Source organism: Episyrphus balteatus, chromosome 3, assembly GCF_945859705.1.
Source record: "Episyrphus balteatus chromosome 3, idEpiBalt1.1, whole genome shotgun sequence".
Classification (NCBI taxonomy): domain Eukaryota; kingdom Metazoa; phylum Arthropoda; class Insecta; order Diptera; family Syrphidae; genus Episyrphus; species Episyrphus balteatus.
Window position 1 is genome coordinate 3,724,047 of NC_079136.1, and position 16,232 is coordinate 3,740,278.

General features: G+C 32.6%; 1 protein-coding gene across 1 annotated transcript in view; it reads right to left on the minus strand.

Moving 5' to 3' along the window:
- Positions 1-10,908: 10,908 nt before the first annotated feature.
- Positions 10,909-16,232, minus strand: part of LOC129917164 (homeotic protein empty spiracles) — a 36,811-nt gene continuing 31,487 nt past the window's right edge. The window contains exon 3 of the mRNA XM_055997549.1: positions 10,909-11,419. Coding sequence (XP_055853524.1) covers positions 11,051-11,419 — 369 coding nt within the window. The 3' untranslated portion in view covers positions 10,909-11,050. The remainder of the gene's footprint in view (positions 11,420-16,232) is intronic.

Here is a 16,232-nt window from a genome sequence, read left to right on the forward strand (position 1 = left end):
TTGGGTTAAAAATTTAACTAAATGTACCGAATTAAGATTTTAAGCGTCCGAAATGAGTTGGAAAAATCGTTTCATTTCATTTAATTACTCTTCGGCGAAATGATGTTCATGTTTTATTTGTTTTGTGTCATTTTTTTTAAATCTTGTGTTCTTACCAACATGCCCGACTAACAATTTTGCTTCTGTAAAGCTTTATACATGCTTCTTTTGCTTCTATAAAGCTTTATAGAAGCAAAATTGTTAGTTGGGTGTTGTTTAGCATCTTTATATCTGATACGAAGATGAATGATAAAAGAGAAAGGGCTTGAAAGGATGCTCGTACTTTTATGATAAATTTAATCTCCTTTCACAGCTTCTTGTCTTTTGTAACAATTCTTATCATGTTGACAGATTAAGGTTATAGATGAAAAGAAATGAAACCAACTTCTTAACAAGATTGTTGTTAACAATGTCATATTTTTATGTACACAAAGATAGTGTATCTTAACCATACAAAATTGTTTTATAGCCCAACGAAAAACGAGAAAGTGAATTAAGGTATTTTTATTACTAAAATAAAACCTTACTTTTTTTTTAATTGAAATTTCTTAGAAATAGAACTAAAATAGTCAAATGAAGGTGAAACAAATCAAAAATTGAGCTCATTTTAATTATTTAATGTATGTTTGTATATAACTCGTATTTTTTAGGAGTGAATATGAAAATATGCGTTTTATGTATTTTTGTAAATTTTAACATTATTAATAGTATCATTCCATATTGATGTCATGATTTATAGAGAATTGTTTAAAATTTGTTTTTCCAACTAAACACAAGCTGGTTGTCAAAAACTACAGGAAACTAATAACCCCCTCAACCTCAATCCATCCAAGATTCATAAATAATAGCTGTTGATTTCTCGTTCCCCTGTTAGCCGCAGCTTGTTAACTTCAAAACCTGACCACTTAATGAAGCACTTAAGCTTATTGCTCGATAAATTAATAGCGTCAATTCATCACGAGTTCATCCTCTTGCAATGAAAATAAAAATAAATACAACATAAAAAAAAAAAAACACAATATTGTACATAATTTCGAAAAATTACTTCAATACGTTGTCGATTAATGTGAGGACAGACATATACGCTCCAACGTATGAGCTAGAGAAGACTTACATACACCCTGACAAGAGAGGAAGACGAAGACAACAACGAACGACGCCAATGACGATGTAGAGAGATGGTGCAGAGCAGACAAATTGCCCTCAGATTAATTTCCTATCCTCGGGAAGTAATGAAAAGCTCTTTCAAAACAGGCTAAAACTTAATTTTTCATCTGCAAACGACAACACCGCACATCATCATGATGACGACGCGACGGCCGGCCGGCGCAGTGCGATGATGTTATGGAGTTCGTGATTCCGGGGGGAATCGAAGGAAAGAACCCAGGCACATTGAATTTAATAACTTTGCCATAGCAAATCCGACCGGACACACATCATGGAACCGAATACAAACAGCCAATTTAGATTATCGCCATTGATCGAGGAGGTGATCCCAAAGCCGAAGCCAAGACGATATTGTTAGGAGACCGCATCCAGAAAAACCAAGGTCCTCCAAACACAACAATAAGACCTGAAAGTCTTTCTGTTTGGGGGAGCTCTTGTTGTGAATAGGAGAGCGCAGAGAGATGTTAATCATCGTTCATTATTTGAAATTTCGTTGAAGGAAACATTTTTATTCTGGCGGACAAAAACATCGGGAGCTATGATTATTACAATACATACCTCCTTTTTCAAATAGAATTGAAGAGGAAGGAAGAGGATCACAAATTGAGCGAGAGAAGAAATTACCAAGTTGCAAGGAATGCCAAAGCCACTTATCACCTCGTGTAATTTATCTGCCCCTTGTTGGCTTCGATTTGCACGCCGATTCAATGGTATCTCTTTTTAACATTTTTATAGTGTGCATTCGATTATGTTTAAGAAATACTCACGATGTTTGTAGAATAGTCTGATGAGATGGCTGAGTTGGTAGATTTGGGCTATATAAATTGGCCAGAGGATAAACATAGCTACTTAATGGGCCATAGATACCTATTGTGTTATGCAAGTATGTACGGTTGTGCTGAGCTTTTTATAATATATGTTCTGAATACTTCTGATTTATTCCTTGTAACAAGGCTTGTATGCTTGGAAAACAGGAAACGGTCCTAATTTAAGGTTAAATTGTATTTGAACTGTCTTCTTCTTCTTCTTTTTCTTCTTTTTCTTCTTTTTCTTCTTTTTCTTCTTACTCTTCTTCTTCTTCTTCTTCTTCTTCATCGTCTTCTTCTTCTTCTCCGTCTTCTTCTTCTTCTTTTTCTTCTTCATCGTCTTCTTCTCCGTCTTCTTCTTCTTCTTCTTCTTCTTCTTCGTCGTCTTTTCTTTTCTTCTTTTTCGTCTCTTTCTTCTTTTTCTTTTTCTTCTTCTTCTTCCTCTTTTTTTTTTTCTTCGTCGTCTTCTTTTTCTTTTCTTCTTTTCTTCTTCTCCGTCTTCTTCTTCTTCTTTTTCTTCTTCATCGTCTTCTTCTCCGTCTTCTTCTTCTTCTTCTTCTTCTTCTTCTTCTTCTTCTTCTTCTTCTTCTTCTTCTTCTTCTTCTTCTTCTTCTTCTTCGTCGTCTTTTCTTTTCTTCTTTTTCGTCTCTTTCTTCTTCTTCTTTTTCTTCTTCTTCTTCTTCTTCTTCTTTTTCTTCTTCGTCGTCTTCTTTTTCTTTTCTTCTTTTTCTTCTTCGTCTTCTTCTTCTTCTTCTTCTTCTTCTTCTTCTTCTTCTTCTTCTTCTTCTTCTTCTTCTTCTTCTTCTTCTTCTTCTTCTTCTTCTTCTTCTTCTTCTTCTTCTTCTTCTTCTTCTTCTTCTTCTTCTTCTTCTTCTTCTTCTTCTTCTTCTTCTTCTTCTTCTTCTTCTTCTTCTTCTTGTCTTCATATTAGGACACTTAAATTTCTTAAGAGGAAAATTTTTATTAAAATTGATTGAAGTTCACTTTGATTTTATCAGGTTTTAAAAGAATTCCATTTATTTTTATAAGAAATCTTATTGTTTTAAGAAGATACATTTAAAAAGAGCATCATCTTGATTTAACCTTCCGATAACAACACACTTTTTGGTTGTGCTAGGATTAAATTAAAAAAAAAAAACTTTTACGTATAATAAATATTATTTATTTAATCATAACACTTCATTTAACAGAATCCGAAAATAGATAATTCATAAAAAAAAAATAATAATTTTCAAAAAAAAACAAAGAAAGACAAATCAAGTCTGGGGTGTTATCATCGGAAGATAAAGTGTCTATTTTTCTCTGTGTAGATTCCAACTACTAGTTCTAGCTAGCTTTTACGCAGCATCTTTATTTGGGCGAACATAATCAGCCAAAATAAGTAATGACTCACTACCTATTTTAAACAATTGCAGAACTTCTTAAAGTCCCCGCAACGAAAAAGTTTAATTAAACTTCTTTTTATATTGAATGAACCAAGGAGAGTCGCAGAAGATTATAACTTCTGAAAATACTTCATTTCTTCAGTGTCTTCAGCCAATAATAGAAAAAAAGGAACACCAGTTCAGTTTTTAGAAGATTGATCAAATGCATAAGATCACCGACCTAATAAAAAAAGTTAAAGAAATCTAAAGTTAAAATTTGAACAAGTTGAAAAAAAGATACTTCGATTCTAAGGGGGCTGTTGCGGAAAAACTAGAGAAAAATTTGGCCTTACTCAGCACTTACCGGTTGTCCTAGCAGGTTTAAGAAAGGTTGCAATACTAATGCTTAGTTGCTTCTAAAAGTCCGAGAACATTCTATTCTATGGGGTACACTTCTTCCCTCCTTACTTATTCATTACTAAAGAACTGTAAAAATTGAAAATTTTACATTTTCTTCGACTTTAGGTCATCTTAAATTAACATCATACATTGAATGCAGGCCTTATAGATGTGTTCGTTTTATATTAGTTTAGCAATGATATCATGTAATCAGATATCTTTTATCAATAGCTTCAATCAAATATATTTTCTGATACGATTTCGTTACCTCATTTAGATAGCTTCATCAAAAAATTGAAAAGTTAAGACTGTCATTATGGCAAAAAATTATTTAAACAACATGGTATTCATTTAAAAACCTTGCATACAAAGTAACTATTCATAAGAATGTTTGACTACTACAGCTTTTATACTTTGTATCATACTCGTAAAACGAAAAACCCTCCTTTAGGGAAATATAACAAAAGCTAAATAAATGCATATTTCAACCTCCATACTTAAACCATCCAATCTAGGACAATACCTGTCCAATTATCGTGGATCTAATGGTACCTCAAATACCATCCACGGCATTATACTAATTTCAAAGTCACGAATTCCGGAAGCATTGCTACCCCGTGTTTTTATATAAACTCTCTACCATTCAAACGAAATACTTAACAACATTTAGTAGGAAATTTGTAGATTTATTCATACCGCACATCACGTTGAATATGCCCTTCGGTTGCATAGTGCATTCCCCCATATTCTGACAGTTGAATTTACTAGCAGCATTACAGCAATTTCACGATTGTGCCCTCTCATGGATTTATCTATGAGTTAAAAAAAGGGAGGTAATCATATATGTAACATAAGAGTAAGTATCTTTATGCACACGAGGACGAGGAGGATTAACAACACACTACCACATTCTTGCCTTTGCAAACGAGAAGTGTTAAAAGCACACACATGAAGTGATGATTGCTTAATTGAACTTTGCAATAAATTTTCACTTGAATAAGAGTGGCTGACACTTGTAAGGAAGTTGAGCGCCCAGACTATGTTTATGACGTGACTGTGGCATTCAGCAGCAGCAGCAGAAAAGAGTTTTAAGGGAACGAGGAGTTTTTGTGGCGCTGGGATGCAGTAAATGGGATGTGTTTTGGATTAAATTGGCGAAATTGAGTACCTTAAGAAATATGTAGAGAAGAAGGCGAAATGGCACCTTTTGAGGAGTTAATAGGTTATAACGTTCGATATAGTGTTGAAGGCTTCAATTACAGGGTATAGCGTATAGATGATGTGTTAAAAGAATGCTGGAGCTACATTTTTTAGATTTACCTTAGACAAATCACTAAATAGGTATAAAAACGAAAACATAAACGAAATTGTTTTTATTTTTTACTGATTTTTATTTTATAAAAAAATGACAGTAGATCAAAGATCTATAGTAGATTCCAAAATTTCATTTCAATATCAAATTATTTATGTAATTTGTCCATGCAAACGAAATATTTATGGCATATATGTATCTTTCTTCTTCAGCAATACATTTTTAATCTCAGAGGTCGAGTATAATTTTAGGATTGTCAAAATGGCCAAGTAAACAGGGCCCTCTTATCTAGAAGAAATAATGACAAAATGACATGTCATGATCAAGAGTCTTGGAGTTTTTGGAGCCACTCTAAACGCAATAATCTTCTATACAATTTGTTTCGAATTTTAACGGCCTGCGTGAGCAAGCTTAACAAACTTGGTAAGAAAAAATTAGCATTCAATCGGTTGGAGAGGTAAAAAATGAGGTATCAAACTCCTTACCGAAGCCAGGAAATTTTTTTTTAATGAAATGAATATGAAATTATCCCAGCTCAAACAATATCGTAATCCTTCTCGCTAGTTTAATTTTATTTCTATCAATACTGAGAATATAGAAAATACAACTTTTGTTCTTAATTTTATTAATAAATTGCTCAGGAAGATATTATACTACTTAACATTGGCTTTAAAAAAAGTTAAGAATAAAAAGTAATAGAGGTTTTATTTCTGTAAACTCTGTTGTCACTTACGCTAAATTGGCAAAAACGGCTCGATAACCTGGGACACCACCAGAAATATAATAATGAAAATACTCCAAACACATAAACTACTCAAATGAAGTGACTCGAACGCAAAGCTATATAAAAGAATATTGTCTTGCAGCCTAAACTGGGGACACAAGAAACATTAAAGGTTGCATTGCGAATCGATTTGTTTATTCAAACTTAACCTTTTTTTTATTCTTATTATTTTGGAATTGATAGATATTTTATTTTTAATAGTCACTGTTTGGCAAATGCTGATAATTTTCTTTTGATAGTGAGAACTTAACGTCAAAAACTCAAAATAACTGTGGCTAAAAAGGAATGAAATTGGTTGATGTTTGGAGAGTTACAAGAACAAATTTAAATAAAATGCACGACTGGGTCGCACGAACTTGCTCTTGGAGTTAAAGTTGCTTAAATTTTTAAGACTTTTTATATAGAAATTTGGAAAATAAAATAAAATTAGTTTTAAAAAAAAATAAAATCTGAAATTAAATTGCCCTCCAAAACAAGTATGCAGTTTTGATTAATATAATAACGTGCATTTTTAGAAAAAAAAATTTCAAAATCGTTAGAGCCGTTTTTTAAAAAAACAATTTTTTATAAATAATTTTTTGGAAAAAAGTTTTAAAATAAAATTGTAATGCCATTTTGTAGAAATCACTAATCAACATCTAAAAACAAAATTTCAAAAAAATTCAATGTCCCGTTTTCGAAAATTTGATTTTTCAAAAAAAAAATTTCAAAATTTTTTTAAAAATCCAAAAATTATTTTTTTGGAAATTTTATTTTTGGTTTATATTTAAATTATATAAATGCTTCTTCACAAAAAGTTTCGTTGAAATCGAATAAGAAATTTGGGAGATATTCGAATTTGAAAAAAAACGGTTCTATGGCAGGTACCGTTAATAATGATTTTCAAAAAAAATTTTTTTCATTGAAATATAGACCTTAGCTTAAAACTAACATTTGAATTTTTTAAACAAAATCGTTGGAGCCGTTTTCGAGATATTTTAATTTTACTAAAATCGGTATATGACAAGTACCGTTATTTTTGGTCCAAAAAAATTAATTCCAAAAACCCCTCTGGAGAGTCGCCAAATAACGCTACATACCAAGTTTGACATTAATCGGTCCATCCGTTTAGGCTGTAGCTCCTTATACAGACAGACAGACAGACAGACTGACAGACAGACAGACAGACAAACGGACTTCCGGGACCCACTTTTTTGGCATTGTCTACCATCGTAATGTCATGGAAAAATGTTATCTCAACTTTTTTTTTTGTACGAATGCATAACTTGATATATAGTACCTATATCGCAAGTAAAAATACTTCCACCATTAAGCCTAAACTACATAGAAACACAAAGTGAAAAAAGTACAAAAAATTTTCTAATTTTTCAAATAATTTATATTTTTAAAAGTCACATCAATAAATTTTGTTTTTGTTATTTTGTACTTTTGTTTACTTTTTATACTTTTTTTGCCTTTGTGTTTCGATGTAGTTCCAGCTTAGAACTAAAAACTTAAATATCGGGCAGTGATAAAATTGTTTTGGATGGATTAGCCCGAATTGAAATTCATTGGAAGATCATAGAACCTTAAGAACACCTTGCTCCTTTGACGTGAACCGTCAAAAAATGAAGGCTCAGAACAGCAACCACCACAAAAACCATCGATAGACCCATAAAATAGTATGCAACGAGAAGCGTGTTAAAGTAAGTGGAATATCCGAAACATATCGTGCACAAAGAATTAGCCATTAAAAAGGAAAATTTGCATCGTTTATAGAATGATCCGATTGAATTTGTGTAGCAATTTATTACCATCTACGAGACTTGGCCCATCCCCGATCGTCTCTGCAGGAAATATTGTGCCAAGAGATTTTTGGGATGTGATAACGATTCTGTTGGTCAATCTATTTTAGAACAACTTTTTTGATCAACTGGAGACAAAATTCATGTTCCTGTTTCTGGTTCCTGTTTTGTATCTTTTTTAATGGCAACTAAAGTTTTTTAACGTCTCTCAAATCTATTTTCTTCCATAATGAAAAATTTCTTCCAAATTCAGCAATTTATGAATTTATTGAGAAATTATGATTTTGAACCAAATTTCATTTATTTTGATGAAATAAAATTGATTTTAAAATCATTCAATTATTTTATTGCCAGTGATAAAAGTTATAGAACATGTGCCTTGGTTTCAAGAAAAAGTTAAAGCTTTTTCGGTCACTGTGGTGTATGTGTAACATTTTTGTTTCTCAGAAAAATTATTTATTCTATCTCTTAGTTTATAAAATTAATCAATTATGGACCATTATTTAATTTTAATTTTTACCATGTAGGCTTTCTGAGATCTTCAAAATTCTAGTTGAATCACTTATTCATCGACCTTACGAAGAAGAAGCCTTATACTGATCATACATTTTCATTGAAAATGCTGACAGAATCAACTAAAAAGAATAGTTCAAAAAGTGGCAATTATTTGTTACTGGGGCATACAAATTTACAACCTTATAAACCAAGTCTTTTTTTAAAGTATTTGATATATACTTTTTTCATAAAAAAAAATAGAAAACTTTTCCGGAATTCAGTTCTATTTATTATTGGCAGATATTAAAAAACTTCCTTTTTATGCACTTTTTCTCAACTGACCATGTTTTTTGGGAGAAGTGGTACTTCGGAAAAATCCAGGGTAGTCCTTCACAAATACTGACGAATTAAGTAAAAAGTTCCTTTATCAAAGTTATTTAAAGTTAAAATTATTAACTAGTATCATTATTAATTACTTTCATTCATGCCTTAACACTTCTTGTTTAACTATGTGCACATTATCAGTTGAAAAGGAGTGAGTTAAGAAAGTGCGGGTTAAGCCCAAACCGGTCAATTTGATATTTAGGCTCACTTTTTCAATTTGATGTTAAATTTAATCCACAGGTTACTCACAGGTTTACTTCTTGGGGGGGGTCATGCCAAAATTTTTGGCACAACAATTTTGATAGGTGGAAAATGTGATAGTTGAATCGAACAAAAACGGAATGTGATTCATTTGCTTCCATTGAATAATTTGCCTAAAAGCAACTATGTATATATTTTTTCCGCTAGCATAAAGTAATTTTAAAAGTTACAATAAAAAATAAAATCTTTTTTTATGTAATAAACAGTGGTAACTTTTTAATTAAAAGTCTTCTTAACCTCAGGCAAACGAATCGCATTTGAAAATAATTTTGTTTTTTAATTTTGTTTTAAAATTGAATGAAAAAATTTAGTTTAGAGTTTGATACACCAAATCGAGCTAAGAAAAAACTTTCTTCTTTTTTTTATATACTGATGAAAATGACACTCGGTTTCGTGTCTACACGGTGCTATTACACCTTAAAGATAATTTTTGAATAAATTACCTCAGTACAGACAAAATTAAAAATTAATTGTCTAATTTTTGTTTTAAATAATTTTTTGTTGTATTGTTTTCGTATTAGAAGTGACACAAAAATGTAAAATTTTCGGGGTGGTCGTGAATTTTTTCTCGTTATAACTTAAACAGTTTTGGGCGTGCAAAAAAAAAACATAATATAAATGTAAATTTAGATTTGTACAAAAATTATGATAAGATTTTTTCGGTTAGATGAACCTTAATCGAGAAAAAAATGTAATATTGACGACTATCTCCGAAAATGTTACCTACATTTTTTCGTTGAAAACTTTTTATACGGAAACATTACAAAAAAAAAAGTTTTTTAATTAAAAAAAAATAGAGAATGAGTTTTTCTACAAAACAAGACAAAACAATCTTTTCTACAACAAACGGAAGCCGAGAAAATCACAAAAAGGCATTTTTCAAAATGGCGGCCAAAAATTGTTTTGTAAAAATGTACTTATTTATGAAATATCAATGCTTTCCGAATATTCTCAGATGATTCAATTATGTAGTTATAGTAAAAACTGAGATTTTTGCCAAAAATTGAACAAACCTCAAAAAACTTCAGTTCTGCAAGATTTCAGCCTGTCCCTATTTTTTCCATTTGCTTCATAGTAAAATGTCTCTATTCATTGGACTAAAATTAAAGTTTGTCTTAAAACGCGATTGAAGATTGAGTAATGTATGAAAATCGATGAGTTCTTGAGGATTAATCCGTTTATTTTTATAGGGAAAGTTGATCTAATGATGATTTTTTTTTTACATACCCAATTCAATTTTTTTTTATTCTGGTTCTGATTTTAAATCTGCACAAAACTCAAGCAGAACTCAACTTAGTGTCTGTCAATTTGTTATATTATCGAACTAATGAAAATAATCCTAATCCAGCATAGCATTCGCTACAAAAATATGATCGCATCCCCAAAAAATGGTAAAATAGCCCGTGACACCCCCCCCCCCCCTTGTATACGCCGTTGGTTACTCAAGCATTTTCTTTAGTCTACTCTCTTAGTTTTAACGTCCGTATGCATTCATTAGTTTAGTTAGAGCTTAATTAATTTGCAGAATTGACTTAAACTGAGTTAACTCAGCATTGAAAAACAGCGACGACAGACGACTTGCTAGAAGCAATTCATCTTAAATTTTCGAGACGTATATTTTAAGTCAAAAAAAAATTATATGTATATCGTCAGTTTTAGTTTACTTTCAGCAATCATATCCACATCTTTTCAGACTTATTTGATAAAAATAAACAAAAATCACCACAAAAGCGATTCTAGAAATCTAATTTTTTTAGACGATTTCTTATAAGTCTGAGAAGATGTGGATGTAGTCTCACCTTCAAAATGCAATATTGCTTCTGTTTTCTAAGATATTAAGCAGACCCTAAATGAATCCAAATATGAGTATGTGTAAGATAATGTTTCCATTTCGATGGGAGCATCATTATTATTTCAAATTCCATGAACAAAATTCTGTTGTTTATGGACAAGAACTGATATTCCAATGATTTCCTCTTGTGCTAAGATACAAAATTATTCCATACGTGTGTTCAGAATTGATTCACAAAACTTAGTTATCCTTTTTATGAAACGCAATTGACTTATTTTGGCATTTAATTTATGATAAAACCTAACTAAAACACATGCATACAGTTAATTTTCTTAAATTTACTTAATTCTTTTTTTTTTTTCTTGTTTTTGTTTATAAACAAAAGGAACACAAAACATTTACAACTAAAATCGAACGACACACGCGTGAAACCTTGGCCCCTTTCCAATTCACACTCCTCCCTCTATTGCTGGCCCTGCAGTTGCATTTGCTGCTGCTGTTGCTGTTGTTGTTGTTGCTGCTGATGTTGATGCAGCAAATACGAATGTTGCAGAAATTGTTGTTGTTGCTGATGTTGTTGGAATTGTTGAGCAAATTGTTGCTGCTGTTGGTGAAAGTCTTTATCATCTGCTTCGACATCACTCGAACAATCATCCATATCGATAACTTCATCTTCATCCTCATCAGCCTCTTCGGCATCTTCTTCTTCAAAACTACTTTGGGTATTGTCGTTGTGTGAACCCTTTTGATCGCCATCATTCTCACCCTTGCCTTCACCCTCTTGCTGCATTCGTTTGTGTTTAGTTCGACGATTTTGAAACCACACTTTCACCTGAAACGAAAAAAACAATAAAAATACCAAATGAAGACTTTAATTAAGTGCTACTCAAGTGAGGATAGAAAAAAGGGTGTTTTTTTTTTTTTAGGTAGAAATGCTTGCAAAACGTGCTTAAGTGCTTACTTTCACACAATCATTCAATTAGTCCGCCCACAAGGAATTTCCATTGCCACCGTTGCCACTGACTGACTTGGAAGAATTTTCAACCCCTTCGCAATGGTGAATGCTTAACGCCCTTCTGTGCTGAGAAAAGGGTGGAAAATTGCTGAAATTTTCCAGCAAATAAAAGATCAATAAATAAACTTAACGAGTATATTTAAAGGGTGGTTATGTTTGCCCGCATTCTTCAAGATATTTTGCTATGGATCTATAACACTTGAAGTAGCACCCTTAAACTGCTTTTGAGTGCTTCCATGGATGGATTAGAAATATATGTTGCTACTTTAAAACAAGGGGAATATGGTGTATACAATACGTAACGGAGGTATGATATGTCTTTTTCGATGGAGGTCAAATAATTGAGCTAAAATGGGGTGATAAATGGTTTAATGTTAACTACTGTTAGACATGCAATCAATTTGGGTTTTATTTTGAATTTTGACGGGATCAACAAAAAGAAAAGGGTTCTGGTAAGAACTCTGTATGAAGTGTGAGAGAAAATACTTGAGATTTGCCGGCGGTATATTTACTTACTTTTAATTTTTGAAAAGAAAGAATTATACTTTCAAAAATTTAAAATCTATCACCTTTTGCAGGGTAACATCTTATGTATGTACTTATCTAAATATAAACAGAGGAAATAGTACACACCCAAGATTGGAATATTCGATAAGAAACAGTTATTTAGAACTTTAAGTATTGCAAATTTTGAACTGGTATTGCAATAAGATAAGCTCTCAACATTAAAACATTAGTTATACAAAAAAAAAATGTAACTAATTTGGTTATTACAAATTAAGGTTATGTTCAAACAAATTTCAAAGATTTTAACAGGAAGGTACTTCAAGCTTCAAGTCGATAACCAGTGCTGTAAATAAGTTTGGGACTTGAAACTTGGGGAATATTTTTTAAAACTTATTTCCAACCAAATTCCAAAATATTCAAAATATGTATGAATTACCCTAATATGTATGCAATTTTTCATTACTGTGGTATTTTTGGAGGTTTTGTCACTTCCTAATGGGAAACAAAATTTTAATGGTTCGTACCTAAGCGATAAAAAAACATTTGTTAAACAATTTTCGGTCACTGTGGCGTATACGCACTATTTTTTTTTTTTTTTTTACTGAATACATAAAATTGAAAGGTTTTTGCCATACCTATATTATATTTAAAAGATAATCTTTGGCGAGTTGATTGTTTTTAATTGTTTATAAAAATATAGAGAGCTTGACGTACATAATGAAAAATTGTGTTATACATAAAAGTAGGTATGGTACTATGAAAAACTTTACGGATGAAATCCGAAACGAAGAATTTCTTTTACAAAATAGCCTGAAATTTGAAAAACCTTAGAACGTTTAATTAGTATGAACATTGAATAATGGTCTTGTGATATAGTGATTTTCCATCAAAAGTTACAACCTAGGTTAACAAAATAGAACTATAGGTAGGTAGGTAGAGATGGCGGTCAAGGCAAACCATGTTTGATTGACCCAATTAGCGCAGGATGCGCCGTTTTGATACCAAAACTTATGAAACCTGTGAGTGATAATTGGATTTATTTGAAATACATTTTTTAATTGGTTTTTAAAAAAGGGAAAAACAAGTGTTAGGCAGTCCTAAATCCACTTTGTTGCATTTAGGAACGAGATCAAGTCTTTGATCTTTGATTCTGAGATGTTATCTATGACATTAAAGAATTCGCTCCCCAGAGAGAGTGCTCTATTCCTAGCAAGGGCGGGACATTGACATAGGAAATGGTAGACCGTTTCTTTTTCTTGCTGGTCCAAGCAGCTGCGACAGTAGGTATTGTGCGGTATACCCAACTTTGCTGCATGTTCCCCTATCGGCCAATGTCCTGTACACACCGCAACGATTCTGCTAATATCTTTTCTGGGTCTAGAGATTAGGTCATATGTTTTGGATTTATTATAGGTGGGCCAGATTTTTCTGGATATGACGCAGCTAGTCAAGTTGTGCCACCTATTGTTAGCTTTTGTTAGGTATTTTAAGAAGATATCGCCCTTCATGACTCCTATGGGAATGTTGACTATTTCTGCTAGTGACTCATGAAGGGCTGATCCTTGCCTGGCCAGTTCATCCGCCTTTTCATTGCCTTCAAAACCACTGTGACCTGGGATCCAGATGAGAGTGATTGTGAGGCTTTCACTCAGCAATGAGAGTTCCTCTCTGCACTGCTGAACCAATTTGGAGGATGTCGTGACCGAAGCAATTGCTTTTATAGCTGCCTGACTATCTGTTAGTATAGCTATATTTTGGTTTTGATTTGGATATACTCTAAGTAATTTGCAAGCTTCTTTAATTGCCAGCAATTCCGCTTGGAATACACTTGCAAAGTTTGGTAGTCGAAAGGATTTTGAGATATTGAGGGATTCATAGTAGACACCCGAACCGACCCCACAGTCCATTTTTGAGCCATCAGTGAAAATGCGGGGATGAATATTCTACGCGCTCAATGATACGAGTATTAGGTAAACAGTGTGCTGGTTTGAAAATATGTCATATAAATGCCCAAAGTTTAACTCCTAAGATAGATGAATTTCGTTACTTGTTTGAAAACTCAAATATCGATATTGTATGTGTTTGTGAAACTTGGCTCTCTGATGATAGTTTTTGTAACTTGAATGGGTTTAACGTGTTTCGTTGTGATAGAAGTGGACGTAGAGGTGGGGGTGTCGCAATCTTCACACGCGTAGATATAAACAGCAAAATAATTCGTAAGTCATCACCAGGTAGTGAAATCGAATACTTATTCATTGAAATTAAATGTAATAACAATAAACTTTTAGTAGGGTCGGTATACCGCCCAAATCGGAATATTGAACTAACGTCGTTATTTTCAATATTGGACGAGTTAACCTTTGTGTCTCCTTTCATAATTGTTGCGGGAGATTTCAACCATGATGTGCTAAGGAACTCAGAACTTGTGGATAGAATGGGTTCACTGAATCTATTTCCTGTAAATGTAGCTACTCCTACACACTTCACCAGGCACGGTAGTACTTTACTTGATATGTTTTTTGTAAGTCATATTGAAAAAGTTCTTCTTTACGACCAGCTCTCTGCACCATGCTTTTCGAATCATGATTTAATTTATTTAACATTTGAATGTTCACCTATAGCTCTTTCTTCTACTTACTGCTACAGAGATTTTAAAAATGTCAACAGGCAGCAGCTAGAAAATGATTTGAGTCATATTGAGTGGTACCATATATATAATATGCCCTCTGTTGATGACCAGGTGTTATTTTTTCAAAATAATTTTGAAAGTCTTTTTAACCTACATGTTCCACTTGTCACAAAGCAATTAAGTAAAAAGAACCAGCCCTGGTTTAACAACTATATTAGGGGTCAGATAAGAGAACGTGATTTTGCATACAAGCGATGGAAGATTTTTAGACTTGAAGCATTACATAACGAATACAAATTGTTAAGAAATAGGGTAATAAGTCTTATTCGGGATGCTAAGCAACAATTCTTTGCTCCAAAATTTGATCCTTCTTTAGCCAAACAAAAGCTGTGGAAGAATTTGCGAGAAATAGGGGTGGGCAAACAAATAATGAACAAAGATAATTCTATTGACTGTAACGAGCTTAATAAAAAGTTTGTTACCTTAAATTCTTCCGGTTTCGAAACGAGAACTTGTGAGTTGATGGATTGGACAAATACCCGTTTATCTTCAACTAGCTTTTGCTTCTCACCAGTTGACGATTGTGATGTTGTGAAAAGTCTTCTAGATATCAAGTCTAACTCCGTTGGAACCGACGGCATCCATCCGGTTTTTCTGAAAGCCATTCTTCCGTTTGTAGTTAAATACATAACTTACATATTTAATAACATTTTAATGACGAGTACTTTCCCCTCCGTTTGGAAACAAGCGAAGATAATACCAATTCCAAAAAATCATGAGGCAGGTGAATATAGACCTATAGCAATATTACCTTTTCTTTCTAAAGTTCTGGAGAAAATTATAAATCAACAAATAAGAACTTTTCTTTGGAACAACAAATTGATGTGTATAAATCAATCAGGCTTTCGCCCTAAGCACAGCTGTACTACAGCTTTAATTGACGTCGTTGAAAATATCAGAAATCAATTAGATAAAGATAAAGTGACTATATTAACGCTCCTTGATTTTTCAAAGGCATTTGATACCGTCAACCGTTTCATACTTTGCGAAAAACTTAAAGATCAATTCCATTTCTCGTTTCCATCAGTCAAGCTTATTCTCTCCTACTTAACCGGTCGATCGCAGGCAGTATTTGCCAACAATGTTTTGTCAAGTTTTCTCCCCTTGCAGAGAGGTGTCCCTCAGGGTTCTATTTTGGGCCCTTTGCTGTTTTCTATGTATATTAATGATCTTCCTTCATGCCCGTTAAACTCTTCTGTACACATGTATGCTGATGACGTTCAATTATACAACAGTTTTCAACTAGGTATGCTTGAGAATGGTGTGCATGAAATCAATGAGGATTTGAATGCTATCGTTATGTGGTCCCGCAAAAACGATCTTTGCTTAAATCCGAAAAAAACTAAATGCTTAGTCATCTCTAGATCCATAATTGATACTTCATATTTTCCTCAGATATATTTGAACAACTGTGCTATCGAGTTCGTTGATTCT